Source organism: Erinaceus europaeus, chromosome 2 (assembly GCF_950295315.1).
Source record: "Erinaceus europaeus chromosome 2, mEriEur2.1, whole genome shotgun sequence".
NCBI lineage: Eukaryota > Metazoa > Chordata > Mammalia > Eulipotyphla > Erinaceidae > Erinaceus > Erinaceus europaeus.
The window spans coordinates 46,057,412-46,075,952 of NC_080163.1; the positions used below are offsets into that span (position 1 = coordinate 46,057,412).

General features: G+C 41.2%; 1 protein-coding gene across 6 annotated transcripts in view; it reads left to right on the top strand.

Moving 5' to 3' along the window:
* The window catches only part of LOC103108553 (protocadherin alpha-C2), a 219,943-nt gene extending 202,361 nt beyond the window's left edge, over positions 1-17,582 (top strand). For 5 of the 6 annotated variants that reach the window (XM_060179623.1, XM_060179620.1, XM_060179605.1 and 2 more), the window contains exon 4: positions 15,673-17,582. In XM_060179623.1, coding sequence (XP_060035606.1) covers positions 15,673-15,983 — 311 coding nt within the window. In that variant the 3' untranslated portion in view covers positions 15,984-17,582. The remainder of the gene's footprint in view (positions 1-15,672) is intronic. The other variant, XM_060179594.1, reaches the window with a different exon arrangement.
* The last annotated feature ends 959 nt before the right edge of the window (positions 17,583-18,541 follow it).

The window sequence follows — 18,541 nt, forward strand, 5'->3', positions numbered from 1 at the left end:
CCCTGACCCGGCAGAGTGGGCGGGGGTAGGCAGGTTTCATCCAGAGTGCTGCCTGGCAGAATGGTCCCTGACTTTAATCAAAATGATGGCTTTTCTGGAAGCTTTTTATTAACCTCAGCACCAAAATCCCAGAGAAGGGAACAAAAGAATGAATGGGGAGCGCAGGGGCGGGGCTACTACCTTCAGAGTGAGCTGCCATTTGCCTGAGCTCTTGCTCCCGCTTCCCTTCCCCCACCCCACTCCTTGCTGGGTTGCTGCTCTGAGCTTCCCGCCCCGCCCCGCCCCGCCCCGCCCCCCAACTGGTGACAAAAGAGAGAATAGCCACAATGATTTGTATTACGCTTTTAGGTTTTCAGAAGACTTGTATATACATCTTAGGACACGTGCTTTATGACTGGAGTTAGACTGCCAGGATCTGAGCCCCATTCCTTTTCAGCTGGCATCCAGGAGACCACTGGTTAAACAACAAAAGAATTTGGAGGTGTGGGGGGGTCAGCTCAGCTGGTAGAGGACAGGTCTTGTATCCCTGAGGCTCCTAGTTTGATCCTGGCATTTTATGTGGTCCCGCTTTTTCTCTGTTGTATTATTTAAATAATAACAGGTACGGAAAAGCATTAGTAAAAAAATTCAACCGAGTAAATATAAGAGATCCACTGACTTTATTTAAGGACTCATGAATTCCATCTAGCTAATAAATCATAAGATCTGGCTATGAGGATAACCAGTGTTATTTCTGTCAAGTACACTTCATTCAGTTGGAGTTTATTTTACCCCTTTCACTTTGATCCTATGTTTAAAGCCAACATACTGAAGGCAGTATATAGTCTTGTGTGTTTTTTTTTAATATATCTTAAATATTATGTGCCCCTTTGTTTTTGCAGTATTGGGGCCTCAAGCATATTGGGCAGTGACTTCTTCATTTTATTTTAGAGTGGGGGAGAGACACCATAACATTGGAGCTTCCCCTGGTTCTGTGGCACTCCCAGGTGGTACTGGGACTCAAATGTAGGTCAGATACATGCCCTACTAGGTTAGCTATTGTGAGCCCCTATTCTATGCTCCCACTCCACCCTGTTTATTTTGCTGCACTGAGACTTCATGGTTATATGATTCCACCTCTCCCAAGGACTTTTTTTTTCCCTTTTTAAAATTTAAGACAGAGAAGAGAACACAGCACATGCCACATATGGTGCTGAGAGCTTAAACCTGTGTCTGCTATTCCCAGGCTCCCCCCCCCCCATCGTTTTTTTAAGTAAGAAAGAAGCCTGTGAAACTAATTTTTAAAAATTTATTTATTAACATGAGAGAAAGAATGGAACATCACTCTGGAATATGCAATATCAGAGATTGAACTTGGCACCTCATGCTTTTAAGTCCAGTGCTTCAGCCACTGCGGTCTCCCACACACACCAATTGTTTCTTTTTCCTTGTGCTTCTGTTTTGTTTTGTGGCTACTAAATATATAGTATATAGTTATTTTTCTGTACACACACACACACACACACACACACATTACCAGAGCACTGCTCAGCTCTGGCTTATGGTGGTGTGGGGGCTTGAACCTGAGACTTTGAAGCTTCAGGCATGAGAGTCTCCTTGCATAAATAATCTTCATTTTTCTATAAAGGTTCCATCTCCCTCTTTTTTGGTCACAAATTAGCCTTCTTTATATACTGAAATCACTACCAAGTTGGAGTATCTGTAGTGTGGCTTTTAATAAACTTCTCTTTATGCATTATTTAATAAAACCCTAGGAAACACAATCTTCTGAGACAGTACAACTTTCTGACTATGTAATTATTGCCTTACTCAAAGGTTTGTGTACTGTTGTCTTTTCATAGTAGACAAATCTCCTTTCAACATTTCTTGTAAGACAAGTCTAATTGTGGAAAAATCATTCACCTTTTTCATTGTCAGTGGAAGTCTTTGAAAGGCAGCTTTTTTCTTTTAAAAATTTGATTGTTTCACACTACTCTCCTAGCCTATAGATCTTTAAGAAATCTGGTGATGCTAAGTGAGATAAGACAAAATGAGAAAGATGAATACCGGAAGAGCTCACCCACTGGTGGAACTTAAGAAAAAACTTGGACTGGGTTTGGTGTATTACACCAGAGCATATGACGCTGGGGCCCTGGTGAGTGATGGTGGAAAAGGAACCAAGTACGAGTGTTTTGCAGACACCTGCCACAGAGATGAGAAGCTATACCCATATATCAACAACTGTACAATAATCTATTAACTCCCAATAAAGTAAATAAATAAAATCTGATGAAAACTTGATGAGCACATTTATAAATTTCAGATGTGTTTTTTCTTTGCAGTTTAAAATTTTGTTGTTTATAGCCATACAACCCCAAACATGCCCCCATCTCATCTTGGAAGCTATAACTGATGTTGACAACTTTACTGTAACATGTCTTGGCAGATATCTCTTTGCATTGAGATAACTAGGTGTTCTATTAGAAAAGGGAATGAGTTAAGTTTTCTATACATTTGGTATTTCTCAGCTATCATTTCTTTAATCTGTTACTTTTTTCTAGTGGAGTTTAATAGTTCTAGTCAAGTTTTGTCATTAAAAGGAAAAAAATCTTTGGTCAGAGAGGTTACCCAGTGTTTAGAACATTAAGTCTTACATATGTCGGATCCTGTGTTTGATCCTAGGTAGCACATATGTTAAAGTGACATTTGTAAATGTGTGTATGTGTATAATTATTTTTATTGCCACTGGGGCTCAATGACAGCGCTAGAAATCCATTGTTCTTGGTGGCCATTTTTATCTTTTTTTTCCTTTTTCTCTTCTATTATACTTGATAGAAATTGAGAGAGGAAGAGAGAAAGGGAGATAGAGAGGAAGAGAGACACCAGCAGACCTGCTTCATCAATTGTGAAGCTTCCCTCCCTACAGGGACTCAAACCTGGGTCCTCGAGCATATGTGCACTTAACCAGGTGTACCACTACCCGGACCCCCATAAACAACAACAACAAAATTTTTTGCCTCTAGGGTTATGGCTGGGGCTTGGTGCTGGCACTATAAATCCACTGCTCCTGGCAACTATTTTTTCCATTTTACTGAATAGAATAGATAGAAATTGAGAAATTTCCTTTCCTGATGCTTCACCCTAAGGAGGTCATTTTCTTAGTGATTAGAACTGCAAATAAGTATATAGCCTTTTGAAAGAAAACATGACAAGGTGTTGGTTTGTTCAACAAAGTTATTCCAGATGTGGCAAGTAGTATTATCCCAACACAGATATTTCTTTGTTTTGCTAAAAGATAATCAGGAAATTTTTGTTGTGTAGATATTGCTTTATTTATTTATTTATTTATTTATTTTTTCCTCCAGGGTTATTGCTGGGCTCGGTGCCTGCACCATGAATCCACCGCTCCTGGAGGCCATTTTTCCCCCTTTTTGTTGCCCTAGTTGTTGCAGCCTCGTTGCGGTTATTATTGCCATTGTTGACGTTGCTTTGTTGTTGGATAGGACAGAGAGAAACGGAGAGAGGAGGGGAAGACAGAGAGAGAGGGGAGAGAAAGATAGACACCTGCAGATCTGCTTCACCGCCCCTGAAGCGATTCCCCTGCAGGTGGGGAGCCGGGGGCTCGAACCGGGATCCTTACGCCGTCCCTGCGCTTTGCGCCATGTGCCGTCCCTGCGCTTTGCGCCACGTGCCGTCCCTGCGCTTTGCGCCACGTGCCGTCCCTGCGCTTTGCGCCACGTGTGCTTAACCCACTGCGCCACCGCCCGACCCCCTAGATATTGCTTTAATAGCAGACTCAGAGACCTTCAAGTGAGAATGTTATCAGTCTCAATAGCTGTAACATCTTAAGATTCCACATGAACTTTTTTTCTTAATACCAGAAAACCGCTCAATTCTGGTTCATGGTGCAGATTTTCAAAGGGTCAGAGGGAGGAATTGTGTGGCCTCTGTGGGAAGAGTTTTTCCAGGATTTTGGCTAGCATGTCAGACAGTGCTGGTAGGCTGCTTCTACACTATATAGATTTTGAGTCATCTCAGATGTACTATGTTGGGTGAGGAATGCAAAAACCTCATTTTGAAAACCTGTACCATACACCAGAAGTACTAAGCAGCTATCTCAGGTCTCCCACAGTCCTTACCTTTTAATTTATAAGCATTATTTACCAACCCTAACTTCTCAGATTTAAGAGGAGGCTGTTGCCATATTAGTAGGATACTTGAATGACCAAGAAGCTGTTTTTTTTTTTTTAAATAGAAGTAGAATGGACTTCATCTACTTGTGCCAACATTTTTATAGATTCTGTGGTTATATTTGTAGGAAAGTGAGTATTTCCTAGATACTCAGTTTTAATGACATTACTTTCAGAAGACAGAGAATAACAGTAAGGAAGGTACTTGTTACACATTTCTTTTTGGGCTTCTCAAGGACATAAGAAAACTCTAGGTCATGGGTCAGCCACAAAGATAAACTGGCAGTCAGTATGCATATCAATAACTGATTCTTCTCACATGCTTAGTCAAGGGCAGTGAGCTATCTGCCTAGAGGACATACTTAGTTTATGGGAGAAATATCCACTTTTGAGTAAATTTACAGAGTGAATAGTAATTACATAACAAGCTTGAAAACTTCCCTTTTCACTGGTTTAAATCTTTTGAAAAGTTAGGTGATTCTTTCATAGCACTGAACTAGGTAAGCAAAGTCCAGTTCAGGGTCACTGACTATTCTTGTCAGGATATATCTGTAGCCCTCAAGGTTATTAACCAGTATCAGTCTGACTTGCCAGCTGTGATCAGGACTTTCCCACCAGGGAATCTGCCACATAGCCATTTGTAGTTTCTGTCTCTCGTTGGGAGGTTCAAAGGCCTAGTTTAAACTACTTCTCAAGTTTCTATATTTTTGTACCGTTGAGGGAGAATTCAGGACACAGGGAGTCCTGGAGGGCACACCTTTTCTTTCTGAGTTTGCACATATGTAACTGGGATGCACAGTAGCTTATTTTGTTCTCAATGAATCTGTACATGCGGAGAGGAGATTCACTGGGTGAAGGTTTCCTTTCTTTTTTCACTATATGAAGGGGAGGAGTTTACTCCATCAGGCCAATAACAGAGGAGGGAGGAGTTTACTCCATTGGGGCTATAACAGAGCAGGTTTTGAGTGAGGAGGGTCTTTGGGGTCTTGGTCACTTGACCTTGGGATTTGGGGTCCATAGACCCTTGGGGTATTCTTTCTCCTGAGCCTCCCCCCTAAACTTTTACTTTGTACGTCTAAATAAAGAATTCAGAAATCGCACACCTGAACTCCTGTCCTTTGGAAATTCTTTTTCATTGGAACCATGATGAACCCGAAGGTGGACCCCACTTCCACACATGGTCATGTGTGTCCCCCAAACAGTACCTTCATAAGGGCATTCCCCTCCACCCCCCATAGCACCTTTATTTTGATAAAGGCAGAAATTGAGAGAGACCTACCTCACTGCTTGTGAAGCTTCTTCTCCCCTGCAGGTGGGGACTGGGGGTTTGAACTAGGGTCCTTGAGCATGGTGCTATGTGCACTCTACGGGGTGTATGACTGCCTAGCCTCCTGTAGGCTTTTTTAAAAGGACACTTCTTGTTAATTGTTTGGTAAATTGTAAGATTGCAGAAGAATATAGTTCCATTACACACCTACCACCAAAGCTCTCATACATATTTTGGGGGGGGGGGGGAATCAGTGGTTTACAGTAAAATAAAGTAGTTGGCAATTCCTCTCCTGGAGATATATCTTAAGTAACTAAACACACCCATCCAAAATTATCTGTGTATACCTATGTTCATAGCAGCACAATTTGTAGTAGCCAAAACCTGGAAGCGACCTAGGTGTCCAACAACAGATGAGTGGCTGAGTAAGTTGTGGTCTGTATACACAATGGAATACTACTCAACTATTAAAAATGGTGAATTCACCTTCACCCCATCTTGGATTGAGCTTGAAGGAATCATGTTAAGTGAGATAAGTCAGAAATAAAAGGATGAATATGGGATGATCTCACTCATAGGCAGAAGCTGAAAAACAAGATCAGAAGGGAAAAATACTAAGCAGAACTTGGACTGGAGTTGGTGTATTGGGGGAAGGTTCAGGTCCTGGAACATGATGGCAGAGGAGGACCTAGTGGGGGTTGTATTGTTATGTGGAAAATTGGGAAATGTTGTGCATGTACAGACTATTATAATTTACTGTAAACTGTAAATCATTAATCCCCCAATAAATTTTTTAAATGAAAAAATATAATAAAGTAGTTGGTACATGAGTAACATTTCTCAGTGTCCACATAGCAATCTAACCCCCGACCTAGGTCTTCCTTGCCATGATGTTCCGGGACCTGAACACTCCCCCCCACCCCAGAGTCTCTTACTTTGGTGCAGTAGTCAGACTTTTTTTTTCAAAGTAGATGTCATTTTGATTTTAACATGTATTTTTGCCTATAGAAACCTGCCCTTACTTGAAAAATATCTTTTCTTTAAAATAATCATGTTTTTGTTGTTTCTTTTTGCTAGTTACTGCTGGGGCTCAGTGTGTGCACAACTCCACTATTCCCAGTGACCTTTTTTTCTTTCTCCTACTACTTCCCTCTATCATAAAAGAAGAGATACCTGCAGCACTGTTTCACTACTTGGGTAGCTTCCCCTCTCCTCACAGGTGGGGGGAATTGAACCCAGGTCCTTAATCATGGAAAAGTGTGCACTCTCCTGGTCCCTATGATCATATTACATTAAAACTTTTTAATTATTAAGACTTTTAAAAATTTTTATTCACTAAACTGGATAGAGGCAGAGAACAACTGAAATGGGAGAAAGAGACTTGCAGCACTGTTTCACCACTCATGAAGCTTTCCCCCTCAAGTGGGGACCACAGCCTCGAACCTAGATCCTTGCACATGGCAATATGTGTGCCCTGCAAGACACTACCCAGCCCCCTACATGAAATCTTAAATCCCACTGGGCTGTAGCCTGAAGTTTGAGCAGGGCTCTGTCTAAACCACTACACCTCTGCCTGCTTCATGATGTGCATCTGAAGCCCTCTTTCTGAACTCTGATAGGTCCACACATGTGGATCTAGACTGCATCTCAGACTAGTCTTGGTCTGCCAGACAGGCAGAAGGGTGAAGGGAGGAAGAAAGGACCCAAGTTAGGATTAGAAATAGTATATACTTTCTTTCTTTTCTTTCTTTCTTTCTTTCTTTCTTTCTTCTCATTCTTTCTTTCTTTCTTCTTTCAGGAATGTCTTGATTCTGGCTCACAGTAATAGCATTTTGGGGCAAAACCTAGCAGGTGTCTTCAGGTTAGGTCAGTAACTGTTGTTTGTCATATCCTTATTTCATCCCAATAAGTCTCAGAAAGTTCTTCTTCTTCTAGTATTTGCCCTTCTTCCGTAGCCAGTCAACAGCATCAGGTTGAGCCTGATGTAAAGTTTCGAGACCTCCTTTGAATCTGGAGAGGTGGCAGTCGTTGACTATGTGGGTCATAGTCTGTCTGTAGCCGCAGGGGCAGTTCGGGTCGTCTCTGGCTCCCCAGCGATGGAACATAGCAGCAGCAGCAGCGGCGCACCGGCCACGGCCTGTTCCATAGCGATTGAGGAGGGCCCAATCATAACGTGCTAGGTCAAAGCCGGGTTGACGCTTGCAGGGGTCTGTGATGAGGTGTTTGTTCTTTACCTCAGCTGACTGCCAACTCTGTTTCCAAGAGTCTGGAACAGAGAAGTTCAGTGTAGGCGTAGGAGACCAGATTGGATGACGAGACATCAAGCATTGGACAGGGTGGGCGAAGATATCCGCGTATATTGGCAGGTCCAGTCGAGCGTAGACATGGGAAATGAACTTAGATGATGCCGCATCTCGACGAATATCTGGCGGGGCGATGTTGCTAAGAACTGGCAGCCATGGAACCGGGATAGAACGGATGGTTCCAGAAATTATCCTCATGGAGGAGTATAATTTGGAATTGACCAAGTGGACATGGGGGCTACGGAACCATACTGGGGCACAGTATTCTGCAGTGGAATAGCATAATGCCAGAGATGATGATCGTAGTGTGAAAGCGCTCGCGCCCCATGAGGAGCTGGCCAGTCTTGCAATGCTGTTATTCTCAGAAAGTCAGCTTTCACATCAAACAAACAAGTTAGACATAATATGTGAGGGATTGAAGAAGCCAAAATTTGGTTCTGCTCTGCAGAAGCTGAATATGGGGAGTCTGCACCTGAATGGATTTCTGATTGCTTCTTGGAGTTTAGATTGAATCAGGTCTATCAAAATTCCCAGCAAAGGCCTGAGAAGCTCAGTGACATGTAAAAGAAGCTGATTAATTCTTACCAGTCCTGCTGTGTTGGGCTCCCTTAGCCAATAGGCACAGCTATTCATATCCTTTCTCTGTGAAATACAGATGTCTCTGAGTGCTGCATCTCCAGATGACAGTCCAAACAGCCTCATGCAGAGTCCTGGATGTGACCGGGGAAATGTACATCCTGGGCTCTGAGAGCAGCTGTGAAAGACCATTGAAGTGGTGCTAAACCCCAGTTAACCTAGACCACCAAACCAAAAACTTTGAAATCCATTCTTGCTTTATCTTGTTCTGTTAGGGACAAAGCCTGTATATAAAAGGTAAACAAGAATTTTGTGGCTGATGTCAACTTTGGATTTGATTAGCTAATTCAAAGAAATTACTCTTAGTCTTTGAGAAAGAAATACTGCCCTGTTTTCAACAGGCTACAGTTTCAAGCTCTGCCAAGGAAAGGGTTGGGATTGGGGAAAGGATTTAGGAAGAGCCATTTCTTATTTTCCCTACTTTCTGCTGGTACTTAGCTTCATCTATAATCTCCTCATCCAGCTTTCCAAGACTCAAAAACTGTATTATAGATAGTTGGCCACATGTGATTCTGTTTATTGTGCTCTTGTTGAACAGGACTCAGCACTTTGTATTATTTCACTGTCTTTGTGGACCTGAAAGTGTCATCACTGGAGACTAGTTTGGTCATCAAAAGTATGGGTGCCACTTCTGTGCCTTAACATCAGTCTTACCATTTATCCATTCAGCAAAGTGTTGATTAAAGTCTTGTGGTTACAGTGTGGAACTATATCCTGTCATCTGACAAACCACTATCAATCACAAATAAAAAAATTACTGGGGGGGAAGCCTTATTAAAAAGACAGGGATTGGGGGCCAGGTGGTGGCACATGGACCCAGGTTCAAGCCTCTGGTCCTCACCTGCGGGGGGCAGGGGAGGACACTTCACAAGAGGTGAAACAGTTGTATTACACCAAAGTAAAAGACTCTGGGTAGGGGGAGGGTTCAGGTCCTACAGATGGCAGAGGAGGACCTAGTGGGGGTTGTATTGTTATGTAGAAAACTGGGAAATGTTATGCATTTAAACTATTTTATTTACTGTTGACTATAAACCATTAACCCCCCCCCCCAATAAAGAAATTAAAAAAAGAGGTGAAGCAGTGCTGTGTCTCTCTTCTCTATCCAAAATAAATAAAAAGAATGTCTTTATTTAAAAAAGAAGAGAGAGGGATTGTTAGACACTGCCTATGTCAGTGAAAAAGAAACACATCTTTCTCTGTGGACTTGAAGTGGTAGAGGTGAAAGGAGTTCTCGTGGCTAGGGTAGTCAGAGACTAGCTCTCTGACAAGTTTCTAGTTAAGTTTTAGACTTGAAGGACTAGAAGTTAGGCTAAGATGGAAGGGGAGAGCATTTCAAGCCAAAAGAAATTGCATGTGTCCAGAACTTGAGGTCAAAGCAACCCCAGCAGTACCTGGGGAACTGAAAGCCCTGTGTAGAAGGAAAATAGTGAGATTACTGAAGGATCACACACATACCGTATTGCTGCCTTTGTTTTTTGGGTTTTTTCTCCCCCTAAAGGAAGTAGAGAGCTTCTGAATAACTATAAGCACAGGAGTGATCATTGATTGTTTAAAAAAGGATTTTACTGTATATATATATATATATATATATATATATATATATACACACACATATATATATATATATATATATATATATATATATATATATATATATATATTACTACTGTTTTTAGAAAAGGGAGAAAGGTTTTAAGGAATAATGACCAGCTGCTGTGTAGAAAGCTAGAAAGAGGTAAAGATAGAAGGAAGTTAACAAAGAAGAGGCTATTTTTGTAATTCACACAACAGATAATGGTGCCCTGAAAAGGTAGTATCAGTAAAATAAAGAGATATTTGTTGTCCCTGTTCAGGCGCCATATGTCGGGCTGAGCTTCATTGACGGGAGACAGACGACCCGGGACTCATGGTTGAGCTGTAGGCAGTATCTCTTCATTCATGCAGAACGCAACACAATCTAAGCCGAGCTAAGCTAAACTAAAAACTACAAACAATCTTGTCCTTATAAATATACTAGCCCAGTAGGGTGGGAACAGGATACGATGCAGAAAGGGTGGAGAGAAAAGTGACTGGTGAAAATCAGGGTATGACAAGGAGAGGGGGTGGAGCAGGTGAGAATTATACCACTGAACCACCAATGCCCTGGAGGGAGGGTGGTGCTTATTAACAGAGGTTATGTAAATAGAATACAGTGTTATGTAAATAGAATACAGGGGGGATTAAACCAAATGAAACAGAAGGGGTTTTTAAAAGCAGAATTAGAAGCATACCAACAGATATTCAGGCATACTTTGGAATTACTGCAAATTCAGCTGTAGACCACCACAATAAAGCAAGCCATGTTAAGTTTTTTGTTTTCTAGCATCAACAGTTGTGCTTATAGACTATGAAGTATGGAAAAAATAGCATTGTGTCGAGAAAACAAATGCAGACCTTAATTAAAAAAAAAAAAAACAAACATGGTCCATGCTCAAGCCCTGATACTGTATCAGAAAGAGTTCCATAGCGCGGGGGAAACTCTGGTGTTGCCCCCACCCCCTATACCCCGACCTGAAAGAGTCATCCAGGAATGGTAAAAATCATACATGTTCAAGGCACAGGACACCACATACATACAAACCTTATTGCTTAAAAAAATGCTATCATGTGGTCCAGGAGGTGGCACAGTGGATAAAAGCATTGGATTCTGAGGCATAGGGTCCTGAGTTAAATCCCCAGCAGCACATGTACCAGAGTGAATGTCTGGTTCTCTCTCTCTCTCTCCCTCTCTCTCTATCCTCCTGTCTTCCTCACTAATAAATAAATAAATACAATATTTTTTTAAAAAAATGCTATCATTTCTCCCTGTCCCCATGTGCAGGGGGAAAGCTTTGCAAGTGGTAAAGCAGTGCTGTGGGTGTCTCTCTGTTTCTCTCCCTTTCTATCATTCCCTTCCCTCCCAGTTTCTGGCTGTCTCTATCCTATAAATAAATAAAGATTTGAAAAAATGTTATCATTTAAACCATGAGCAAGTTGCATCCTGTTGCTGGTGGAGAGTTGCTTTGAATGTTCATTCTTTTCTTCTTTTTTTTTTTTGCCTCCAAGATTATTATTGCTCAATGCTGGCACTACAAATCCACTACATCTAGCAGCCTCCCCCCCCCCCCATTTTAATGGATAGGACAGAGAGAAATTGAGAGGGGAGGAGGATAGGAAGATAGACAACTATAGACCTGCTTCACCACTCATGAAGCGTTCCCCTGCAGATAGGGAGTGGGGGCTCGAACCTGGATCCTTGTGCTAAGTACTAAGTGCGCTTAACCAGGTGTGCCACTGGCTGGCCTTGGCAGTTTTTTTTTTTTTTTTTTTTTGTCTCCAGGGTTATCACTGGAGTTTGGTGCCAGCACTACGAATCCACTGCTCCGGGAGACTATTTTTCCCTTTTTTGTTGCCCTTGTTGTAGTTATTGTTGTTATAGCTGTTGTTGGATTTGACAGAGAGAAATTGAGAGAGGAGGGGAAAACAGAGAGGAGGAGAGATAGACAGACACCTGCAGACCTGTTTCATTGCTTCTGAAGCAACCCCCCTGCAGCTGGGGAGCCAGGGGCTCGAACCCGGGATCCTTGTGTCGGTCCTTATGCTTTGTGCCATGTACACTTAACCTGCTGTACTTCTGCCCAGCTCCCAGCAATTTATTTTTATTTTATTTTATTGTCACCAAGGCTGTCCCTGAGACCATTTTTTTCTTCTATTTCACTTAACAGGACAGAGAAATTGAGAAGGATAGGGAAGGTAGAGAGAAAGAGAGAGAGAACATGATAGATACCTGTAGACCTGCTTCACCTCTTGTGAAGCTTCCCCTGCAGGTGGGGAGCGGGGGGCTCAAACCCAGACCCTTGCACCTGGTGATATGTGTGCTCAACCCAATACATGACTGCTCAGCCCCCCACTGTGGCAATTTCTTAAAATGACATTAACAGTGAACCCTGCAACAAGGATTGATTCCACCTTTCACAAAAGATCTCTCTGTAGCATGTGATATTGTTTGGTAGCATTTACCTCCAGTAAAATTTCTTTTAAAATTGGAGGCAATCCTCTCAAACTCTACTTTGCCAACTAAGTTTATGTAGTATCCCTAGATCCTCTGTTAAATGGATTCCATCCATTCCACCAAGACGACACTAACTTTTTGCTCATTCATAAGAAGCAGTTCCTCATCCATTGCAGTTTTTCCCCCATGAATCACATCTGAAGGCTGCACCTCTAGTTCTCTTGATAGTTCTCTTGCTATTTTCACATCTGTAATTGTTTCCTTCACCAGACTCTTGAATTCCTAACAGTCATGCATGAGGGGTAAAATCACCTCCTTCCAGACTCCTGTTAATGAGGCTAATTTGACCTCCTGCCATGAGTTTTTAATGGCATTTAGAATGGCAAAAAATCCAAAAGGTTTTCAATTAAATTTTCTCAGATCCATTATAAGCATCATTATTTATTGACAACTGCAGTCTTATGAAATATATTTCTTAAATAAGACAACTCAAGAGTCAAAACTACCCCTTCCCCAAGGGCTGCAGAATGGGTGTTATATTAGCAGGCAGGACCTCTCCAACAGAGCTTTTGGGTGACCAGATGTTCTGTCAGGGAACAGTAATAGTTAGAAAAGAATTTTTTTTTCCCCTTGAGCAGACCTCAGCAGTGGACTTAGGATATTTGGAAAATCATGATATCAACATATGTCTGTCACCCAGGCTTTGTTTTACACTTATAGATCATGGGCAAAGAAGATTAGCATCATTCTTTTTCTTTTCAAAGCAGCACTTCTCAGCTCTGCCTTATGGTGGTGTAAGGGATTGAACCTGGCACCTCAGAGCCTCAGCCATGAGGTTGTTTACATAGCCATTATGCTATCTCCTTGCTACCACCCCCGCTCCCGACCTTTTTCCCAAAGAAAAAGGGGGGAAAGACACTACAACACTGAAGCTCCCTCTAATGCAATAATGGGGGCTTAGATTTGGCTCACTAGCATAAAAAAGCAGGCACGCTACCCAAAAGAGCTATTTTGCTGATCTGATTTAGTATTATTCTTAAGGATGAATTTTTTGAATGGGAAATGAGCAGTGACTCCAACCAAATGTCATCTGCTCCATTAGAGCAGTCATGAGCTGGTCCTTTGAGACCAGGCACAAACTTCTCTCTAGCTATGAAGCGCCTCTATGTCATCTTCTTCCAGTAGGAGATGCTTTATCTATACGACAATCTGTAATAGTACAGCCACCTTCATCAGTATCTTCACTAGATCTCCTAGATACTTGGCTGCAGTTTCTCCATCAGCACATGCTGAATTTACCTTGCATTTGTTATATTAGAGAGAGAGCTTCTTAAACCTCAGTAACCAACCTCTGGTAGCTTCAAACTTTCTCCTGCAACTTTCTCTCCTCACACCTTTAGAAAAAAACCTTTAGACCTTTCTCTGAATAAATAAGCTTTGCTTCAAGGGAATATTGTGGCTGATTTGATCTTCTATCCAGACCACTTGGACCTCTTCCATGTCAGTGATAATGCTATTTCACTTCCTTATCATTCATGTGTTCACTAAAGTAGGACTTTTAATTAAAAAGTTCAGAACTTTTCCTTTGTACTCACAAATTGGCTTAACTGCACAAAAGAACTAGTTTTTAGCATCTCTCAGTTTTTTTCTTTTTTTGGCCTTCAGGGTTATTGTTGGGGACCAGTGCCTGCACCACAAATCCACTGCTCCTGAAGGCTTTTTTCCCCCCTTTTGTTGCTCTGGTTTTATCATTGTTGTGGTTATTATTATTGTTGTTATTGATGTCATTGTTGGATAGGACAGAGAGAAATGGAGAGAGGAAGGGAAGACAGAGAGGGGGAGAGAGACACCTGCAGACCTGCCACTTGTGAAGCGACCCCCGCCCCTGCAGGTAGGGAGCTGGGGGCTTGAACCTGGATCCTTACATCGGTCCTTGTGCTTCGCACCATGTGCACTTAACCTGCTGCGCTACCACCCGACCCCTGCATCTCTCAGTTTTCATCATGCCTCCCTCAATATTTCTATTTTTTTCTTTTTGAAAAATATTTATTTTTATGAAGACAGACCAGACCACTGCTTAGCTCTGGTATATACTGGGACCAAGAAGTAAGCCTGGGAATTCCAGGACCTCACCTCAGGCACTGTGCTCTAATACCGCAATTAACTACCCATCCATTTCAATATTGTTGTCTCTCAGGGAGTAGAAAGGCATGATGGGGGGGGGCGATAACAGCTGGTGGAGTACTTATTATTCATAAGTTCACCATCTTAAATGGATTTGGTTTGTGGTATGCCAAAACAACAATAGTAGTAATATGAAAAGGTCATAGATTATTGTAACAGATAAAATGTTTATGAAGAAGTTTGAAATACTATTGAAACTACCAAAATGTGATTGAAAAAATACATGAAATGAGCACATGCTATTGGGGCACAGCACTGACAGACTTGCCACAAACCTTGAATTTTTAGGGAAAAGAAAAGCCCCACAGAAACAACCACCAAGACAACCCAGCACTATAAATAGAGCAGTGTCCTGGTGTGCCTTTCACACACAAAAGAGAAAGCCCCGGTAGATACATAATCATTTTGCCAAGACTGCAAGTTTCCCCTCTGAAACTGCAAAATACTTTACCTTAGTTATAGCACTTGACACATTGTTTTATCAGTGCATGTGTGTATGTCTCAACTAGACTGTGAAGCTCAATGAGGAATGAAGCTGAGTTCAGGAAGTAAAGCTGGCTCCCAGGGACTTGGTCCAACAGGTCCAATTTACAATAGGACTTCATCCTCTTATGCTGAGTCACTTCCACCAAGACTGACATCTTCCACATCTTCTCTACTCTATTTCACCACCCCCTTAAGGTTATTATAATAGATTTAGGACCAAATGCATTTGATTAATGTTAAAACAGAAGATGTCAGGATACACTTGGTGCCAACATTTTCTCATGTACTATCTTCCAGTCTATTTCCTACCCCATTCCCAGGCAAGATAATCATGACTATATCCTTTAAGAAACCCTATACAAAGAAGCAGACAATTTCACTAGAAAATAAATACTCAGACCCTTTGCCAAGAAAATCTGCGCTCTTTTATTTCTGCCCTCCTTTATTTCTAAATATAAGCCTGTACTCTGGCTTAGAGAAATAACTTACAAGTTCTTGGGTCATGTCCATGTTTGCAGCTTCTCCTGTAGCCTACCTAGTAGTGAGACATGGAAAGTATGTGTTGATTCTGCTAACTTGTGATGTTTTGTCTTTCAGAACCAGAGGCAGGAGAGGTGTCCCCTCCAGTAGGTGCTGGTGTCAACAGCAACAGCTGGACCTTTAAATACGGACCAGGCAACCCCAGGCAATCTGGTCCCGGTGAGTTGCCAGACAAATTCATTATCCCAGGATCTCCTGCAATCATCTCCATCCGGCAGGAGCCTGCTAACAGCCAAATTGACAAAAGTGACTTCATAACCTTCGGCAAAAAGGAAGAGACCAAGAAGAAGAAGAAAAAGAAGAAGGGTAACAAGGCCCAGGAGAAAAAAGAGAAAGGGAACAGCACGACTGACAACAGTGACCAGTGAGGTCATCTAATGGAAACAAGCCACTTAGCCAGTTTTTGTAATAATGGCAAATCTCTCCCATGTAGCAACTCCCTATCCTCTCTCTTGTCCACTTAAGCCCTCTCCTCTTAGAGACCTCAGAAATCTGCAGAAAGTTCCCTGTGTCTGTCTGATCACATTTAACAGATTTTGTCTTGAAAAGCTTTATTAAGTCTGGTGTTAACTCTTTCTCTCCACTCTGGCTTGTTTTCAGAACCTAAAAAGCAGACCCAAGTTTCCTTTCTCCTCCGTCGCAAAGGAGAGGCTTCCCAGCCCCGCCAGTGAGAGGTTGGACTCTCTGCCCAGTGCTCCCAGGATCCTGTCTTGATGATACTTGCAGGGCAGGCTGAAAGTTTTTGAGATTGAGCAGCTTGGGTGTGTGTGGCCACTGGGTATGTGTGGCTACTGGGGTATGTGTGTACCAGATATTTAGACTAGTTGGGTCAAGTAGGGTTGGGAAAAGCAGGTGAAAAATGGTGGTGGTGGTGGAAGGAAGGTGAAATGAAAAGGGACCAGACTTTCTAGCTCTTACAACTCAAGAGGTGGTGACCATCCTCTAGCAGACAAAGCTATCCTCAGTGACAAGACTTTCTTGTGTTGGTTGTGTTGTTAATATCTACAACATGCATTATACCAACAAGCCAAGATAATAGTGTTTAAGGGGAGCCAGTTAGGGCCACAGAAGCAGATCTGATGTGTTTCTTCTATATGTTCTTGTGCTCACTTTATTAAACATTCTTTTGCACACAATGTTTATGAAAAGGCCAGGTCCTTTTCCAGTAACACATATGCAAAAGCAAAAGAAAACCCCAACACCTCACTTTATGCTATTTGTTATTTTATAGATTTAAGAAAAAAATCTATTAACTATTAATCTTTAAAGAAAAATAAGATGAATACAATTCCCCTAAACTCTCCTCAGAAAAAGAATCCAGTCTACAGCCATTGAAATGACCATTGCTGCTACAGAAGTGCTTTAAGAGAATTGCCTAAGACATCTGTATTATATGGGCCACCTGCCAATCACAGCTTTACTCTTTCAGGTCACTCTGGGGCTGCCTCTTGCATGTACTAATTAATGAAAGGATCTTTCTCATTCTTTTCTAAGAAGCAGTTATGTGCACTTTGAATACACAGTCTTCTCAAGTCAACTATATCAAACCCAGAAATTAAAGAAACATATTGTTTTCTCATACATACAGTGAGCAGACTTTTCAGTACTCTAATTCTGTGATTTGTCTGGGTGTGCTAGCCTACACCTTCTCTCTGGTTTACTTCTCCTTTTCTCTAACACTCTGAATTGCTAATCTTGCTAACACCTATGATGTTACCTGAAACCAATCTCCCATATGTATGCTGTATGCTATTATAAGACTCCTGAAATATACTTATTCTGTGCTTGTGTATGTGAATGTTAATGCAACTATTACCTAGAGTGAACTTTAAGCTTTATTGTCGAATGTAATTCCATTATGATTCCTTTTTGTACACCTGTGGAAAAAGTGAAGTAGTGTTTTTTTTAGCCATTGTTAATCAGCTTTTGTGTATGAAAGATACAGTAAAATTTCTTTCTTAAATCAAGACACTGGTGATTCAAGGAATTTTATTTGTGGTTAGCCAAGAGCCAGCTCTTGCCAAGACTTCCTGCTGGCAAGGGAATATATAAAGCTGTTTTTTTCTAGTAACAATTCTGGAATGAATACTGAAAATATTCCTGAAGGGTGTGCAAGCACAAAAATTGGCCAATCTGACCTCCTGACATTACAGAATGCTTTGAAATTCTAGTGCTATCTGGAACATCAGCTTATAGAAAATAAAATTCACTGTCACCTTAAATAAGCAAATTTAATTTTGTTAAAATGTACAATTTAGAAGTTTGATTATATTTTAAAAGCTAACATAAAAGAGGTAGGAGTCTGTTATTAAAACAAAAAACATTAAATCTCAAAAAAAAAAAAAAAACTCAACCCTGTTTTGTCTACTTTTAGCTTCATTCTCCCATATTTTGAAGGGTGTGTAACTTCAGCTCTGCAGGATTGCATGGGGTAAAACTTATTGTCAAGACATGTAAACCATTGCTACATTGTAGGTTATGATTATTTTGCCCCACTGAAACCCATGTATCTGACCTTACGTGCCTTTTGAATACTAGGAGAATCGGGCTAATTTATTAATGGTGATAATTAACAATGTATCTGTACAGCACTTTTTACATTTGCAAAGTGCTTTCAAATCCATGTTAGTTACTAGTTATTACAGCTGTAAGGATAAAACACATATGGATTCATTTTTAATTGGTGCTATTGGTATTCTTCTGTTATTGCTAATAAATGGAAATGGTGGTATGAAAGAAATGGTGGTCATTTCTAAACTTAGGTTAGGAGAAAATAGAACACTAATTATCATTAGCTGTTTTTACTGAATATGGTTACAGTATGAAATTTATTGTGTCACTCTTGTGGTTATCAACCAATAAAATCAAGAATCAAACTCCATGATATTACTAGAATGGACGAATAAGTTTCTGACTCACATCACAG